A 19,407-nucleotide genomic window follows, 5' to 3' on the forward strand; every position below is an offset into this window, starting at 1 on the left:
GATGCTCTTATTTGCGACGAAGAAACAAATGCCGTTGCTTCATCGCCATGTAATTATTCCCATTCTGTGTGGAAGTGTTTTTAAATGAATGTGCGTGTGTCGTTGCCCTCTGTGTCCACTATAGGTGGTGTTTGTTAGCACATGTGTGAGCTTCTGGGACTGTGGTTCTGTTGCTCTGGACGACATCAGAGTGAGCCTCGGAGACTGTGAGATGACACCAGGTAATTATGGCCCGCCTGACCCTTCATATCTGTGCATAAATATGAAATAAGTGCAGATTCCTGGGGTTTCCTGGAGGTAGCTGTTCCTGGAGGTAGCTGTTTCCTGTTCCGGTTCATTTTCCTGTAGCTTTTGTCTCTAGTGGCTCGGAAAGCACATTTGCCGGTGCCACATTTTGGAAACACAGGACATTTTATTTCTTTAATTGTTTAGTGAAATTTTAGGACTTGTGGTGTATCTCAAATCAGTCAACACTACCGGTAACTGTACTAATTGTACATTGTACTCAAAGTGGCACTATGACATGCACTTTAAATTACAATTTTGTCCAATCTGTTTGATAGAGTATTCACACATTCCTTGCCAGGTATTAATTAATTAATTAAGTGCAGGCCCTCATATTGAACCGGCACGGCTGTTGCACAATTTCTTTCACCCGAAACATACATTTTGTAACCGCGATCATCTGTGCTTTAGTTATGGGCCGTGAATTTGACCCAATCTGGGAAAATAATTTGGGATAAATGCATTTAAAAATAAGTTTTGACAATTTTCACCGATAATTATTTTAGGACACCTGGTTTAGATGAAAATTAGGTGTCCTAATTGGGACACCTGGTTTAGATGAACACTTGTTTCACTGTGTATATAATACATACTACCATCCCTTGTTTTTGCGTTGCCAGAATTGCAGCTGTCCGTCCCGGGACACTGTGACTTTGAGGCGGGTCTCTGCGGCTACACTCAGGACAAACACAAAGATGCAGGTGACTGGGAGCAGAGGAGGGGACAAACCCCCACCTCATACACCGGACCCCGAGGGGACCACACTACAGGCCAAGGTGAGGGTATCCGGAATGCTCACCTTAAAACACGCTCGCCCTCGACGACCTCACGCCGACCGCTCTGTATATATTTTATTTTACTGAGAATAAAATTTCAAGTTTTAAAATGTATATAAAAAAATGTAAAATGGCAAATCTACGGTCGGCAATTCATAATGGTCTAAATGTATTGTATATAGACCTGAAGTGGGTAATGTATGTTTTGTAATAACAATCAAAATCTATATAATTACTAATTAGTAACTAAAGTTGTCAAATAGAATATTTGCCTCTGAGATGTAATGGAGTAGAAGTAAAAGTATTGGAAATAGGAAATACTCAAGTAAAGTACAAATACCTCAAAATTGTATTTAAGTATATACCATATTCGTATTGTCTCGAGTCGAATATAAGACGACTCTGATTATAAGACTACCCCCATTTTTCAAGAGTCATTTCTGGAAAAACAACATTGAATGTCAAATAGTCTAGTCCCCGACTATAATACGACCTCATTTTTTAGGATATTTCCATTGGAAAAATATATATTCAAGCCAATAGGGTAGTATTAAATACTAAACTAAGTAAATGTACTTAGTACCACTGCATATTTACATGACTTAGTAATGGGATTTAACCAGATGTTTGGTATTCTAAAAATAAAACCTGACCATATGTTAGCGGACAAAACAACAGAACGTCATCGCCCAGCAGAGTTACGTTTTTCTGCAATGATGTAACTCAGTACTACATTCGTAAAATCTACTGGTCCCTTTTGTGCCATTTGTGCATTCATTTATTAGTCGAGTTAAAGAGTGATGTGTTTGTTAGAATAAGTGTTGAATAGCACTGTATTCTGATAATACAAGCTCAACGACGTGTTGTGAGCTATCTTTGCTTGTGGGGGGTCCCTGGAACAACATATTTTCAGATGGGGGTCGGCGGCCAATCACAGATAATTTTTGGGGTCCTTGACATGAAATTGTTTGAGAGCCTCTGACATTAGAAACATACGAAAACTGTCAGGATTTAGAAGACATTTGTAGAATCTGGTCTCAAGTCTCAATAATGGGTTAATACAAAATCTGCTGTTAAAATCACCACCGTCTACAGGGTACTACATGCACATCGAGGCGTCGGCCATGGTCTCGGGTCAGAACGCCCGGCTGCTCTCCCAGCCTCTGAGGGGGTCCCGGGGGTCCCAGTGTCTGTCCTTCTACTACCACATGTACGGCTCGGGGACCGGCCAGCTCAGGGTCTACCTGCACCGGGGGGCCGGGGAGGACGACGTGTTGCTATGGCAACGGGGTGGCGAGCAGAGCATCACCTGGCAGAGGGCTGCCGTGGAGTACCAGACCGACCAGCAGCACCAGGCAAGAACAGCAGGGGAAATGGAATGGGCCTGATTCACTAAGCTGTTTACACCCATAGTTTGGGCGTAAAGGAATTTTCTTTTAGTAGTCTAGAACCTAAAGGCAACAAGCGACCTCGCCCTAAAGGCCTGGCCGGCTCCATATATGCAGATCTAGGTGATGATCCAGTCTTCTCATGGCTATCCAGGGTTTGATGAGGTCAGTGTTGTGATCTTCATATATGGAGACGGCCATATATGGAGCGTGTTAAGAGGCGTAACTGACTGACGGGCATATATGGTGGTGTGACAGACGGACTGACTGACTGACAGGTTTTGCAGGTTTTCATAGTAATCTGCGACCTACAGTCGCATTAAGGCATTCTAATGACATACAGCAAGCTTTGGTAGCATGTAAGTTGTAAGTCTGCATCCGAGCAGACTTGAGAAAGAGCGGCTCTAGCAAAATTCAGACAAAGAAATATTATTGAAGTTTTAACGGCAACGGTTCCAGAGAAAACGTCAAAGTCCCGTTGCGTTCTCACTTTTTATTCAGCGTGAGACGCAACAGTGACTGAAAATGCTATAGTGTGCATGCCAGGTGGCTAGGTGGCGGTGACGCACTGCCAGACCTCCTATCACAAGGCTGTTTGTTTACATCATGGTTTACATTCACCAATACAGCGGCTCGCTAGTCGCTACATTTGTATTCATAGGATGAGCAGGGCGAGGGAGCTCTTGCTCATTCTAGGAACTCCAAATTTCGCCTACAGCGACTTTTCTATTCGGATGTATGGCTGTCAAGGCCAGAATGTCATCTTTTTTTTGACACTCAGTAGGCGTTCCCGCATAACTTCCGGGTGCGATGATGTCACGTGCATAGACTCTAACCAGTCCAAACCACTATGTAAAGAAATTATTTTTTAATATTATGTGCTATCTATTATATTTATTGGTGCTCCCTGTTACAGGGTATTCTATGCTAGTCTACAGCTCCACCCTGTGGACACTAGACGTTACTGAACCTGTGATACATTTCTTACCTGTGTTGACACAGTTCTGGTGACTGGTTATTATGCACTCTACATTTACAAGACTCCCCCCTCCCTCTCTCTCCAGATTGTGTTTGATGCCACCAGAGGTTCGTCGGTGAGGAGTGACATTGCCATTGATGACATTATATTTGAGAGTGGACCATGCCCAGGTAAAACATACATGTTGGGTGGAAACCTTCATATGTAATATGTAATAACGATTTACTCAACTCATAATATGATTTGAATCATGATACTAGGTTTTTTTTACACAAAATCATTTTCCAGACAAATTACGGAAAAGTATATATTTTTAATTATTTCTCTTTACACAAATCCATTATTTTATTTCTCTTTTAATGTTCTTCTCTTATCCTCTTTTCAATAATGTAGCAAATGACTAAATTCTCAATTAAATCACATATTAATATTAAAAAGAACCAGCTACTTTTGTGTGAAACCGTCATATGATGAAGTAGGGCATTCTGTTTGGGGAGCAAGTGTATTTAATTTACATTTAACCCTAGAACACTAATTTTGGATGTTTCTCTATCACTGTAAAGTGTAAAGTAAACACGGGTGAAATTCACCCGAACACCTGCCTGTAGAAAATACCAGAGATGTGGGCAGGCAGCGAAACAAACCACCTTCTATGATGTCACTGAGCCACCCACCTCAGACATCAGCAACATTATGAAAATGACAAAAATAGAATTGTCCGGGTGAAAATCACCCAGGTTTAGTGTTCTATAGTTAAATGTGAAAATGATGAAAATAGATAGTTTCTGACAGCAACTTCATATTTATTGACCATAATACCGATCTACCGTACATGAATCGCTGCTGAAGATAAATGTTAGACAATAGACTTACGGTTACTCTCGTCTGAAATAATTTCCTGATTGATGTATACTTTTTTTATTTCCACTACAGAAAGTGAGACCAGAGCCACCCCATCCTCTGCCGTCTCAAATGAGATCGAGTAGAATGGACGGACGGAGCAAGATGTGGAATCTATCTTTTCTTTCCTTTTTTTCCTTTTTCTTTTCTTTTTTTTAAGTAAACACTCCCAATCAGGGTTTGATTTTGTAAAAAACAAAAACAAACAAGGCAGAAAAAGCCCTATATAGTTTTTGAGCGGTGCCTAACCACTCCAATGACTGGCCGCGTGTGTATGTTTGTATGTATGTCTGTCTGTCTGTTTGAAGTACGGTATATGTCTGTTTATAGTACGGCCGCAACAGCTACAGTACAATACTGCTGGCAGCCAGGCAGCGGTGTTGTTGAGCAGCCTGCACCGCTCAGTTCACACGGGTGTGATTTGAATGTAGGACAAATAGCAGAATTAGCCGATCTACACACTCACAACGGATCAACCCCTTGTTTGTTGTGAGTTTGTAGATCTGCTTTTTTATGTTGACAGATTTTCCCAAAATAGGGGTGCCAGTATGTGTGTGTGTGTGTGTGTGTGTGTGTGTGTGTGTGTGTGTGTGTGTGTGTGTGTGTGTGTGTGTGTGTGTGTGTGTGTGTGTGTGTGTGTGTGTGTGTGTGTGTGTGTGTTTTTAAAAGTGCTACCTGTAAGTGATACTGATATTTTGGGGGGTTAAACAAAACATTGTGTGTTAAACAGCTCTAATAAACAGCAGTAAACAAACATGGCTTGCTATAGAGCAGTGGTTTTCAACCAGTGGTCCGGGGACCACCAGTGGTCCTTGAGAGGGTTCAAGGTGGTCCTTAGGCTCAGCTAAATGATGGAGAGTTGGTAACCAAATGGACACTCTTGAGAGTGTAACATAAAATGAAACCAAATGGACCCGTAACCATAAGGTTCCAACATCTGTGTTACTTTTTTTAATTTACAAGAAGTCTATAATTAGAGAAAGTAGAAGAATTGTAATTTTTGATGTCATCTCTTCGAATGGTACATCAATACAGCATGGAATTGTGGACACAATCTTATCCAATGACAACAAAAACATTTTTTTTGTCTTTTTTTATTTATAGTTTATCATGAACATTATTGAGGACCAATTATATGAAGATGGGTTGAAAAGTGCTGAAGTCGTCCTTTATTATAAGCCATTCATATAAACATTTAAGTACCGTTTCATGATAATGCATATCATTGGGATGATGCTGCTCTTATCGCATAGTTTTGTAGTCACTATTCGACATCTCTGTCTGTCTGCATTGTAATAATGGGGGGTGTTAAAGATGGAGTGCCGTGATTTTTGTACTTTTTCTGTTTTGTATGCGTCTATGGCGTTAACATTATTCTAATAGACCCCCAGGTGTGGTTAGAATATTGAAATATGTCTTCCCTGTGTATTTTTGGTTTCTTCCTGAAAGCCTTTGAGTCAAAAGGCTCGAAATGACAGTGATATAGTGACATCACAATATCATCCCTTCCCCCTTTATCATACAACAACAGCTGTTCAGTTCAGGTGGATCACCACCCATCACCACACACCAGGCAAACCAGGCATACTTAATGAACTGGTGATGTTGTGGCCACAAAAAAACGCAAATTTTAACACTTTCTGTACCCTTTTTTTTATCTTTTTTAATCTCTCCTAGTATAATCAAAAGTATGTGATGATCATGTTTGTTTGTTTTCCTTGCGGGGGAGGGGGGGGGGACGACGACCACGGCATTCCATCTTTAAAATCGTGTTTCTTCACTTCTATGTCACATCTATGCATTAGATTAATGCTCATTGCTCAAATAAAGGAAAACGGCTATTCGACATTACTGTTATTGTTACTTTACTTTGATGTACAGTAATGAAGCTAGATACAGTATAATGTCTGACTGACAAGGACAAATACAAGCACGTCCGCCCCAAAACACACCCGCCCTGGGTTAAATCCAGTGAACTCAGACCCACCAGATATTTATAGCCACCAGAAACTATTCGGCCACGTTCGTTACCTCGGGCGGTCCCTGTCGGGACGTAACTCCAACGGCACTTAGTTGGCTAAAGTTGACATCGCCACGCTCGGCACAGCAAGTTGCTTACCAGAGCTGGTTTGGCGGGCCTTTTTTGTGGCTAAAGTCCGCTTTAGACTCAGGGCGCACTTCCGTCGCTGTAACTGTTTTCTTGCCTTATTACTACTTCATAACTTCATATTAGGGGCTGTAATCTGTTCTCACCAAGCGGTCGCCTTGCTAACCAAGCGGGCGCCTTGCTAACCAAGCGGGCGCCTTGCTAACCAAGCGGGCCAAATGGGCGCCTTGCTGGGGGCGAGCATTCTGCATTTTCCGTTTTACCAAAAGGAAAGTCTGTCAGGAAAATCAACCTTAGACACACATACTGCGAAAATCACATACTATACTCTTCTTTCCTATGCCAAATTAGTATTTTGGGCAGAAACAATGTATCTCATATTATTATTATTATTATTATTTCTTTTTTTTAAATGAATGCCCTCTACTTCATCATTCAAGAGTGACACACAAAAGTAGTTTGTTGATGGCCTACTTTCCAGTGGTGGGAAAAGTACTCAAAATGTATTTAGTTAAGTATCAATACTTCAATGTAGAAATACTCTGTTACAAATAAAAGTCCGGTATTCTAAATTTACTTACAAAAGTATTTGTGTCAAAATGTACTTCAAGTATACCACAAGTAGAAAGTAGGCTACTGTGTTCCAGAATCCAGCATGGTGCCAAGTGCCAACCAGCCTCTACAGAAACAGGAGATAGGTAGCCTGGCTAATAAGCCAGACCGAATCAGCCGTTGGAAAAAATAATTGCCTGTGATTTGAGTCTGGCTTATTAGCCAGGCTAGTAGATAGGCTCCTGCCCTAGGGGCCTCATGGCTCGGCAAGGCTTACCAATACTTAGCCTGGTTTTCAGCCTGAATCGCTGCGTTCCGTGATTTTGAATCCATTTTCAGATCCGCGGAACGCAGCAAATTAGGCTGGAACCCAGGCTAATCAATATTTACTTTGTTGAAAGATGTTCATGAAAAGCTGTTTCGCAGAAATTGTGACATCTGCTGGACATCTAACGGCTACAGTAGGGATGTCCCGATCACCTCCCCATCCGATTCCGATCATTTGATTTTGAGACATATCGATACCAATCTTTCCCGATCCGATCTTTATATTTTTATATAACACTTATGCCATATCACAATAACAAATATCCTAATGACTCTAGTCTAGTCTGTTGTGTTGCCTTTCAAATATTGAAAGGCAAAATGTGACTATACTTTTATTAGAATGACTGTCATTGTGTTTTTTCTATGAAAGCATGGAATCATAGAAAAATAATTATGTATTGGTTAATTAGAGTGAATACAGTTGTACAGTTTATAGAACTGAAGTCAAGTTAAAACTCTTAAAGAGTATCTCTCATTCAGAGAGAGTACTACAGACACCATTTCCTTTGTTTTCATCATACAGTAGGTGTCTTTCACGACTGAGTGTTAGTGTGACTAGTCTTTGTTTGATGATCTCTGACTGGGACCAGAAGGAAAACAACTATAGCATAAACACAACAGTTTTTACACAATCTCATTGCTTATACATCTTTCTTTTGATATTTACATTAGACAATAAAAAATCTGATATTTTCTCCCCGATTCCGATCTTTTGAAAATCATGCGATCACCTGATCCGATCGGGACCACCCTAGCTACAGTACATTCATCTCATTGTACATTCTAAACAGACTAGATTTAGACAGCATTATCTCTACATTGCACTATAGAAAGACCTGAGAATTGTGTGTTTTCATTTAGGATGTTTACTGGATGTAACTTTCCTCTTCTCCCATTTGGCGCATTAAGTGCTGAATGATTACCATTGAGCTAATAGAGCCTGCCTGCTTGCTCAGGGGATACATTGAATCTTGACCATGAGGTCAAAATGTGTTGCAGATCCTGCAGTGTCTAGATGAGACATGACCTTTGGCATGATCTAAACGTCTCAATACAAGAGCAGTGAGACAACCGACACAATTGGCTAATACAGTAGCCTTACCTCTACCATAGGCCTACAAATTGGACAAAATTACATTTTATTCATTAGATCTTAGCTATCTAGCTATCCAATCCATGCCAGTTACAGTTTTCACCCACAACAGAGAGAGATTGTCTTGTCTGTGTGTACCATAATGTTACACTTTGACTGTTTGACACAAAGAACCCGTCAGAGGAGACAGAAATAGTAGAGAGAAAAAGGAGGGAGCTTTCCTACACACAGAGCCAGCACTCAAAGGGCTGCTTTGTTGTATCAGCAGAGGACTGACAAACTGTCCTTTGAATTGTTTTCCAGTTACAGTAATGCACAAATGACACTGTCAACTTGTCAAATTGTCGCCTGATCACAACAAGGCGTCAACTTCAACCCTGATTTATTCTTTGTTGTGCACAGCGGTGGTGTCACTTGCCAAATAGCCGAACTACAAGCTCACAAAGAACTATATCTGCCATATCAGTCAAGATCCTTCATCCTGCAGTCGACATGTCAGTGTTAATTGAGGTACCCTTGGCCTATACTACACATGAAAAGAACTGCAACAACTATGTACAGTGATTATGGTAAGTTCTCTCAAGAGTTGATTTATTAATTATTATACAAAATGCCATACAGTGCACAAACTTTATACTTTGGAAACAATTGCATGTCACGAGATGTTCAGAATGTACAATGTCGACATTTAATCAGATCTGAACTGAACTGAATTAATGAATGAATGAATGAATGGCTTATTTGCTCTGGGGAACATTGATAGAAATGGCTGTTACAGTATGTGGGGTTTAAGCAGACTATAAAGTCCTTTACAGAATGAAAACAGAAAAGCACATACATGCACAGCGACACTCTGTTTCTATGCAGTTTGTGTTTGTCAGGCGTTCATTCAAATAAGCCGTTAAAAATAACATGTTAGTATTAATGTTTTATCCCTGCTTCTGGTCAGACTAAATTATTTCCCTTTTAGGAAATGTAGACTGTAGTTCTGATATATGTTTGGTATTTATATTTGATAATATCACAAATTAACAATTACAAAAAAAGATATTCACAGAGAAACAACACAGACGTGAGCTTCTAGTTATGTACACTATAACATTTAGCTTCTAGTTATGTACACTATAACATTTTTTTAAACAATATATTTATTGACATTCTTTTTCAATTATATAAAACCTTACAGTTATAGCTCTCTTGTTAATAAAATGTCCAGAAAAAACAGATACAAATACATAAGAAATACAATCATAACAAACACAACTCAACAATCAAAAACAAAAACAAATAAAACAGATATGGTCCAATCTTTACGTGAAATTAAAATGCAGGATTTTGCTGCAGAGGCATAAAAGTCCAAGTAACACACACACACACACACACACACACACACACGCACGCACACACACACACACACACACACACACACACACACACACACACACACACACACACACACACACACACACACACACACACACACACACACACACACACACACACACACACACACACACACACAGAGACATAGGGTTTGAGCAAGAGTTCAGAATGTATTGGAGAAATAATGTATGTGACATGATAAACTGGGGTGACTGACAGGTTAAGTATAGGCTCAAGTGGATAGCTGTCATGAACCATCAATCATGGGTATAATTGGCCAATGAGGTAATGTAGGCATAAGGGGTTGTTGCTGCTTGGGCGAGATTAAGTTGTTCCGTCGATTTCAAATGCATCAGCAGCCGGATGATTTATCACCTTATATATTAACGCTGGCGACTGGCGTTATCTGCTTCGTGTGGCACACTGTGTCAATATGTAAAATAAAAGAAGGAAAATAATTCTGCCGAACTGCTGAACTGTGTTTCACTCTTACAGCTGCTGCTGTGACATCTTCATTCCCCTCGGGGGGATGAATAAAGGTTATCTTTATCTTATCTTTAATCGTAATTCACTGTGAGCCATGCAGGGACAGGCAGGCCTGCATGTACACTGGTTCTCAAAGTGGAGTCTGGGGATCTCCCAGGGGTCCATGTGGGTGTTCCAGTGCGGGGTCCCTCCCCAGCAACAGGAGGAACAGTTTATACATTTAAAGCCATATTTTATTTTCCGGCAATTTGAAAATAGCACAATGCGTCGCGACTGTAAAAGGTTTTGGACTCCAAGTATCATCTGTTCATTATGGTTATGTGATGTGACACAGTATCACTACAAAAAACATTTAAAACGGTAAAACCCAAATTCTTGTGCTAGTGTAGCAGACAAGGGGGATTCCCTAGGCCTAGCTTGGCTTTATTAGTGTCCCTTCCTGCGCGGGAGACCCAGGTTTGAATCGAGGGCGTTACATTGGTGCTGTGACCCGGTCAGGTCAGCTGAAACCATGCATGCAGGAGGCCACAATATAGGATGTGAAAGACAGTATAGGAAGTCACAACAACATGTGACAGTACAGGCTTTTCTCCATCTCAACGTCCAGTAAACTCCTGTTGGGTTAATTGTGTGTGTTGCTATGCAGGAATGGTATGCTTCTCATTAAGCTCTATAGGGAGACACCTGCAACAGGAGTGGACCAACATTTTATTTTTTTGGCTTGTTGTAAAATCCATGTCATCATTTAAAGTAAAACCAAATATCTCTGTGCTCTGATCACTGTAAATGTGTACTATGCAGAACGAAAAATAAATCTGTGTGATTAATAACTGACTGAGAAGCATATTTAAAAAAGGAATGTTAATCTAAAGCCATGTCCCAAAATGCCCACACGCGCGCACACACACGCGCGCACACACACACACACACACACACACACACACACACACACACACACACACACACGACACACCTGTTTTTGAGATGTAATTCCAAGTGAAGGGGGAAGGGTAATTATGCTTTTATTTCAGGCCCAAACTTCCCCCCCGACGTCTCAGGAACTCCTGATGTATAAGCGTAACAATAATTAATGCGGGAAATACCCTGAGTTAAACCGAGCATGGGAGACTGTGGAGGAAAGGGAGGGGGAGGAACGCAGAGAATGTGAACGTGAGAGAGAAAGGAGGAGAGTAGGCCTACAGCAGTGAAGGAGAACGAGTAAAGGAAGCCAGGTGTCCTGGAGTGGAGAGGGGAGTATTATCTGGCTATTATCTGTTTGTCCCGTGAAAGAGAGAGGAGTCTTTTCTGGTTGTGTTTGTGTGTCCCAGGAGAGAGAGCAGTCTTTTATGTCTGTTTTTATCCCTACAGTGTGGAGTCTCCCTCTATGGCTGTCAGTCCCTGCATTTGTGGAGTACTTCCTTGGCTGTTTGTCCCTGGCCTACAGTGTGGAGTGGAGTCTTCCCTGGCTGTTTGTCCCTGGCCTACAGTGTGGAGTGGAGTCTTCTCTGGCTGTTTTTCCCTGGCCTACAGTGTGGAGTGGAGTCTTCTCTGGCTGTTTGTCCCGGCAAATAGGAGTCTTCTCTGGCTGTGTCTTCCCAGCACTGTGAAGTATTCGCTGGCTGTTTGTCCCTGCAAAGAGGAGTCTTGTTCTCTGGCTGTGCATGTCTTCCCACAGTGTGAACTGCAACGAGAAGTCTTCTTTGGCTGTGTCCCCCTATGAAGTCTTATTTGCTGGCTGTAGTCGTGTGTGTTCCTGGTATGCTGATTTTTGAGACATAATCATGTAAATCACATTGCCAGGGATTACCTCACTGCTATAGTCCTGGCTAGTGGCTACTATCTATCTCAAGACCCGGAGGATGGATTATTGTTATTTTTGACCCAGAAGAAATGCACTGTAAAATCATCAGTGAATGCAATTTGCAACACTAGATTTAATTTTATAATGGGATGAATCTAGAGTTGCAATACCCCATTGACAGCCCATTGATCCAAATCGAATTTCCGATCTGCTTGTATTAAACTCACCAACATTGCAGCTGTATAGGGCAAGCTTGAATTGTCCTCTTTCAATCTGCAAACCGTTTGTTTCCACCGTAGACTGGTTATGAGCTATCTTCTGCTAAGGAATTATGCGCTGTGATATTTTTGAGTGGTGCAACCACTCCTATAGACAGCTGTGTGTGTGGCTGGGTCTAAAATAGCGTTATACCGTTTGTTCACCACCAAGTGTCACTGTTGCACAGCCTAACACACAGACACACACAGGCCAGGGAGGAGGGCTTGTACAGCACAGCACAGCACAGTACAGTACAGTACAGTACAGTACAGTACAGTACAGTACAGTACAGTACAGTACAGTACAGTACAGTACAGTACAGTACAGTACCACTCACTTCAGACAGGTCTGATTATTTTGTTGGAGTTTGGAAGTGCTTGTCAAAGTCACTCAACAGTCCTGCGTACCACCTGTTTCGAATTTGCTAATAATGCAGAAGCCCTACAGCTGCAATGTTGGTGATTTTAACATGGTTTAATACAAGCAGATCGGAAATTCGATTTGGATCAATGGGCTGCTCAAATTTGCACACGTGTCCATGCATCCACATCGTGCATGCGTGTGCCGTGTGGTGTGTGCCATCCATGTGTGCATGAATTTCGTTCACTTTTTGCATGCAACGTAAATGCAATATGCAAAAGATACATAATGCCACCATATACAAGTATATGGTATGCAGATCTCCATATATCTAATATATATATCAACAGCTGTTGATGTTCAACATGACACCTCTGTGAATGCAGAATGTTGACCAGCAGTAACCAAGAATTTGTTAAGTAGTAAATTAGGAAATAGGAAGTATAGGAGTAGGAAATGTGAACCTCGCTTGTTTATTTTGTGTTAGAAAGTAAACATCGTTATGTACAATGTGACTGACTGCCACTGGCCCATTTACCTATAGAAAATCTTTGCAGTATCACTGTTGAACGTGCACATTGTGATGTCGATGTTGAAACGATTATATTGTGCTGTCCTTTCTGATCAGGTGCAGAGCTTAGCTGACTGCTGAACAGGGTGTCTTTGCAATTTGTTCACAGTCACTAAGTTCTGCACTTGTAAAGAGATGAAGGCAAATCTGATCAGGGATCATAGAAGTTATTTCGAATTCAAGGCATTTCACTCCACAACTTTGGTTCACAGGGTGACAGGGCAAAAGGTTTATATATAAGGAATTTAACATAACAGGCTCAGGCTGGTTCCAGACAGCTTGGGCATAATTTAAGCAATACAATATTATAGTAGTATATATGTAGTGTGGGTGATGGCTGACTTTAGTAGTCACACCTGACCTGACCTGCATGGCCTAAGTCCAAACTACTTTGGACTCTCAGAACTGGGTGTGACTGCACACCTGTTATACATTGATCGATGAACACAGGAAAACCCCACACACATTCTGACAGAGCCTGTCATGACAGTCCATCTGGTCTTTCTCGACAATAAATGTGTTTGGACATCTACTTGACTAACGCAGTGTCCCTGTTCAGACGCTGCTAGTGTAGCAAGACGATGCCACCAGCCACCTCTGTGGACTGTGGCTCTCCTGGAGTTCCACCCACACAGGGACACAGTCAAGTACAAGTAGTCAAGTCCAAACTCATTTAGAGAGTGGAGAAGACAGAGCAGATGGACATGCCGACGTGTGTGGCCGCATTCGGGTCACATTGTTGAGCAGCCTAAAGGGACACTGATCAGTATAACTAATTGTAGCCAGCGGTGTTGTATGCCCAGCTTTGTCTGTTTGTGTGTAACCCATAGCGATGATTTGATTGGCTGAGCACCCCATAGCGATTGGCTGAAGATAAAAAGTGAAGACGGAAAAGTGATTGGCCGGAATGAGCGCCCCTCACTTCACACGGGTGTGATTTTTGAGGGGTGCTAGCCCCTCCTATATTCAGCTATATATTAGTGTAGATTTACGTCCTACACAAACATTACATTCCCATTGACAATGAATGGAGAATTTTACGTCAGTGTCTGAGCAAATCGGCTTAATATCTATTTTTTGTCATACACAAACATTAAATTCCCATTGACAATGAATGGAGAATTTTACGTCATAGTGTCTGAGCAAATAGGCATAGTGTCTATTTTATGTCATGATGATGTACGAATCATCATGACAAACTAAATGTAGGAATCGAAAAATGAAAGGATAGTAGGCCTAAATTAAGGCTAGCTCTTTATGGCCCCTTTTCCACCGTTCCGTTCTAGATTCTGAACCAATTCATTTTCAGCGGAAACACTCTGAACTGGTTCAATATTAGGCAGGACAAAAGGAACTGAACCGGTTCAACCCCGGTGAAAAAGGGGCGATGTGTTTGTCTACTCATTTTGTATGTCCATGTCCAAAAACTGCATTTTGACAAGAATGTCCACTACAAGCCAGCATGGCGATGACCCCTGACCATAGACGGCAGCAGCAACAGCAGCAGCACCCACATGATTCCAAGCTGGCCTGCCTCCTGTGCCTTCTGAGCTGATTACAGTTCTGTCAACACACTGGCTCAGCTCAGCAGGCACAGGAGAACTGTCGACACGTTACGTTCACCGTTTGTAATACCCCGAGGAAGGCAGCGTGACTGCCCGCCGAAATGTTGGCTCTGTTTTCATTCTCTCTCGTTCAACTAATAAAATACGACGTTGACACTGAATTGAAACTACTAGTGTGCGCTGTGCGACTACTTTGGTTAACCATGAATACCATGTGCATCTGATTGCATAAATAATAGTCTGTTATTTACATTATGAATTCATTTATTTATTTTTCACTTCTCCCCATTGTCCAATGTCAACACTTCTTAGAGCACACACCTCTTAGACTGGTATGATTTGTAACACTCTGAATTATTATCATTATTATTCATTACTTGCTTTTTCTGTCTCGTCTGCAAAAGCACAGTGCTTTTACAATAAACAGGGCCAGGTGCCCCTGAAAGCACTGCTGGTGCATGCTTACTAAGGAACTATTCGGTATGATAACTCAAATCTAGGCACAAAGGTTGTACATATTCAGAGTTAAACAATACATTAATGTAACTCAGAGTTTGTGTTGCATCTGTTTGCATTTGTGATTGCTATACAATGTTATAAATCAGGTAACTTGTACTACTCAAATAATATTAGTCCATGTTTCATAAAATTCCTATTCATATATAAAACATAAGAAGGTTTTTTTGTATTGTGTCCCTATAATACACACATTAATTACCTTAGAATATAGCATGATGTCTATAATATATGCAATAAGTTATGGATCTTTAATAACATGTCAATATATGATTAGATATTATCTTTTTCGCCTCTTGTTAAAACATTTGAGTACTTTTTTCCACCACTGCATATTACCTGCATTATATTCTATTCCCATATGGATGGGCTATAATACCATATCACTCCTGTAGATGGCAGCAATTCACCTGGTACTCATTTGGTCTTCCTTTGTGCGATGTGTGAAGAAGAACATGGCCGGCGCAGGCGCAGTGAGTGGAGTACTCATACCGGAGTAACAACATAACCCAGTCAACAACAACTTTAACACATTAGTTTTTGACTTATTTATGTCATTCCTACCTATGACGAACACAAGGCTATGTATATTTGAGTCTCTTGTATGATTTAATGCAACGTTAAATCTAAAAACAAACCATGTTTAGCCACGAGACTTTCCAGAGGCAGATGAGTGCTGTTATGGAGGCGCTGGTAGAAGCAGCAGTGGCGGAGATGAGGAGACTCCTGGACAAATGTTCCACCATGACCTTCTCCATGATGATGCACAGATCATGTTTAGTCCTCGACACGCGTGAGAAGAGCGAGGGGGAGGAGAAGGACAACATGACTCTGCAAGAGGGAACGAAACAGCTTCAAGCCATGACGGTACAAAAATTACATTAACAAAAACGACCACTTATTTTTCATGGTAGGCTAACTATTTGATTGAAAAGCCATTTTGTCTCTAATGTAGTCGTTCTCGAATTGTATTTTATTTAGCTTGGGGAATGTATTAACAGATTGTAGAATGAAATTTGCGACACTAGGATATTTTTTTGGAAAACGTAATATTTGAATGTACTTTGTTAAAAAGAAAATGCACGTTGTAATTTTAAGCAAGTACTTCTGAGGGTGAATACTTTCTGTCCATGCTTCTTGTTAACTTGAGGATGTTCAACCACAGGACTGAAGAGCAGATATAATTGCTTGTAGTTGTAGGTATTTGTATGGGATTATTTTTATTATGGCCATTGATTGTACTAATCTGGTCACAATTCTTTTTTTCTAACAATAACTTTACAGAGTGAATTTGCATCCCTCATGGAAACGTGGACCAAAGGTGCGGTGGAAAAAATAGCACTGCTGCTGAAAGTGTCAATGTCCGAAGATGTCCATCCATGTCCTGCTCCAAAGAAAAGAGGTCGTGTCAAATCCAAGACCTCAAGAAAGATGGTCAAGCAAAGAGCGGGAACAATGGCTGGAGACAAAAAACGTAAGTACTGCAGGTATTCGGAAGGCTCGCCCCAAAACACACTCGTCTCCATTTGTTTTACTGAGGTTAAGGTTAGGAATAAGATTAGGGTTAGGCATCGTTTTACTCACTGGGGTTTGATTTTGGAATTAGGTTAGGTTTAGGCATAGTTTCACTGAGGTTAAGTTCAGGAATACCTGGTGGCCGGATTTGACCCGGGGCAAGCGTGTTTTGTGGCGAGCGTTCTTCTATATTTCTACTGTAGGCTAACAACCCTAGAACAATTTAGGTATTCAGCAGATACTCAGAGGGACTTACAAAGGGCAAGATCAGAGTAAAAGGCACCTAGTTAACCAACAGGGCAAATTGTTAATAAAATAAAATAGTGAAACATACTGTAACTAGCGAGTAAACATCAAACAATGGTGTAGTGTAGGGTAACATTGTGTTCACTTTAACCCATTCTGACCGGGCACCCATTTTGGTGTCGGCATCATGCTATGCTTTAGCTATTGAAAAATAGCAGATCTACAAGCTCATATCGCGCCACCGAGTGGCGCGATAAGAGCTTGTAGGTCTGCTATTTTTGAAAAATCGAAGAACGACTGACATAGAAACATAGCTTTATCAGAAAACTGTCAGGATGTAGAAGACGTTTATAGAATCTGATCTCAGGTCAGAATGGGTTAAGAGAGATACACATGGTTGGGTTTTTTTACAAGATCACTTGTCAAAGGCTCTTGTTGGAAGGGAAAGAAAACGCAGTTAGAATTGGAAATAAATTAAAACTAGAAAAGTGCAGTTAGTGTGCTTAAACATTTTGAACAGACATACTTTGTATATGTATATATATATATTATATATATTTATTTGTGTATTTATTTTACAGGTGAGGGACCTGATGCCACACAAGAAGAAGGTGATGATTCTCAGCCTCGACATTTTGTATATATAATACCTGTGTGGCCTGAGCAGGGACATATACAAGAAGATGCTGCTGCTGGTGCCCAACCTTCAACTGATAGACGGGAACATCAGGCCACACAGGTAGAAGACACACCAGAAGTGAGTGACGAGGACGTCGTGGACACTGACATCACCAGCCAAGAAATAACTGGAAACGCCGAAAAGAGCAGGAAGAAAACAGAGCTAAAGTGTCCCTGTTGTGAAAAAACGTTTGCTCGAAAGTGTTGGCTCGACAGACACTTTTTGATTCACTCCAAACCCCTCTTGTGTTCTCAGTGTGGCAAGCGTTTTGCAACACAGAGACACTTGGACGGACATTTGCGGAAACACACCGGAGAAAAACCGTTCAGATGCTCTGAATGTGGGACGGGCTTTGCCTATAAATTTACATTTAACAGACACATGCAACAGCACAGAGTCAAGAAATTGAAATTGTGCTCTCGACATACATGCACATTTTGTGAGGCTGAGTTTTCAGGGAAATTAGAATTTCAGCGGCATAAGTGTTCCGCGTTGGAGAAGACATTCCACTGTTCTCTCTGCTCCATGACCTTTGAGTGTAGGCAAAGCCTGGCTGATCACGAGAATCTCCATTCAGGAGAAAGAGATTATGTTTGTGAAATGTGTGGTGAATGTTTCTTCTCCTCCTCATCGTTGTCCACACACAGGGTAACTCATCTTCCGCAGGATCACCTGAGCAAGCACACAGGAAAAATTCAGTTTAGTTGTGATGTATGTGGCAAGGGCTGTAGTCATCAAAGTGCTCTCAAGCGCCACATGCTCTCCCACACTAGGGAGAGGCCTTGTGTTTGTGACACTTGTGGTAAAAGATGTGCTCACGCGAGTGCACTTCAGAACCACATGAGAATACACACGGGTGAGAAGCCGGGGCAACGCCTACGGCCGGTTTGTAAAGTGTGTGGAAAAACTCTCTGTAGCATGACCAGCCTTAAATACCACATGAGAACACACACGGGGGACAAACCCTACAGCTGTGATCAGTGTGCCAAACAGTTTAGCCACCCTCAAAGTCTCAAAATACACCGCTTGACACACACAGGTGAGAAATTGTACGGTTGCAACATTTGCGGACGAAGGTTAACTACGGCTCAAAGCCTGAGGTCTCACATGCTTCTCCACACAGGAGAACTGCCGTACCTGTGTCCCATTTGTGGTAAGAAATGTTACCAGCTTCGTGAATTTGAGAATCACCAAAAGGTTCACGTCCTTCCATAGTCAGACGAAGTATAGCATATTAATGTAACTTGCTCCGTTTGACTTATGATAGATCTAGTTTATACTGTTGGCAATCTTGTATGTCCAAAACCGTTATTTTTCAGGAAATGGAAAAATTACCTGTGTTCCAATAGAACTAGTTATGATTTACATCAAAAGTAGGAATTGGAAAAGAAAAAAAAGGTTGAAAAATGTATAGTTAGCTTTAATTTAATGTGATTATTTAAGTAATAAAAAAGAAAGAAAAAAACCCTGTTGTCATTTGTACGCAAAACTATACAGCTGTTATAAGTCAAGTTAAAAAATATTTTAATAATGTGGGTATTTAATAATTCACACTGAATGCACAATTCAGTGCACAACCCAGTATGGCTATTCGATTCCCATGGTTGGGCTATAATACCA

At 41.1% G+C, this 19,407-nt stretch overlaps 1 protein-coding gene and 1 long non-coding RNA gene across 3 annotated transcripts in view; both read left to right on the forward strand.

Moving 5' to 3' along the window:
* Window positions 1-6,176, forward strand: part of LOC310879395 (MAM domain-containing protein 2-like) — a 19,580-nt gene extending 13,404 nt beyond the window's left edge. The window contains exons 12-18 of one of the 2 annotated variants that reach the window (XM_083794037.1): window positions 125-221; window positions 906-1,061; window positions 2,157-2,416; window positions 3,514-3,598; window positions 4,362-4,596; window positions 4,637-5,414; window positions 5,454-6,176. In XM_083794037.1, the coding sequence (XP_083650163.1) occupies window positions 125-221; window positions 906-1,061; window positions 2,157-2,416; window positions 3,514-3,598; window positions 4,362-4,414 (651 nt within the window). In that variant the 3' untranslated portion in view covers window positions 4,415-4,596; window positions 4,637-5,414; window positions 5,454-6,176. Of the gene's footprint in view, window positions 1-124; window positions 222-905; window positions 1,062-2,156; window positions 2,417-3,513; window positions 3,599-4,361; window positions 5,415-5,453 lie in introns of both variants that reach the window. The other variant, XM_083794036.1, reaches the window with a different exon arrangement.
* An 8,487-nt stretch (window positions 6,177-14,663) lies between these two features.
* On the forward strand, window positions 14,664-19,154 carry LOC310879529. Its single transcript, XR_014571023.1, has 3 exons — window positions 14,664-16,214; window positions 16,632-16,821; window positions 17,690-19,154. It is a non-coding gene; the product is annotated as an uncharacterized lncRNA (long non-coding RNA).
* The last annotated feature ends 253 nt before the right edge of the window (window positions 19,155-19,407 follow it).

The sequence above is a fragment of the Protomyctophum parallelum genome, assembly GCF_964188405.1.
Source record: "Protomyctophum parallelum genome assembly, chromosome: 21".
Classification (NCBI taxonomy): domain Eukaryota; kingdom Metazoa; phylum Chordata; class Actinopteri; order Myctophiformes; family Myctophidae; genus Protomyctophum; species Protomyctophum parallelum.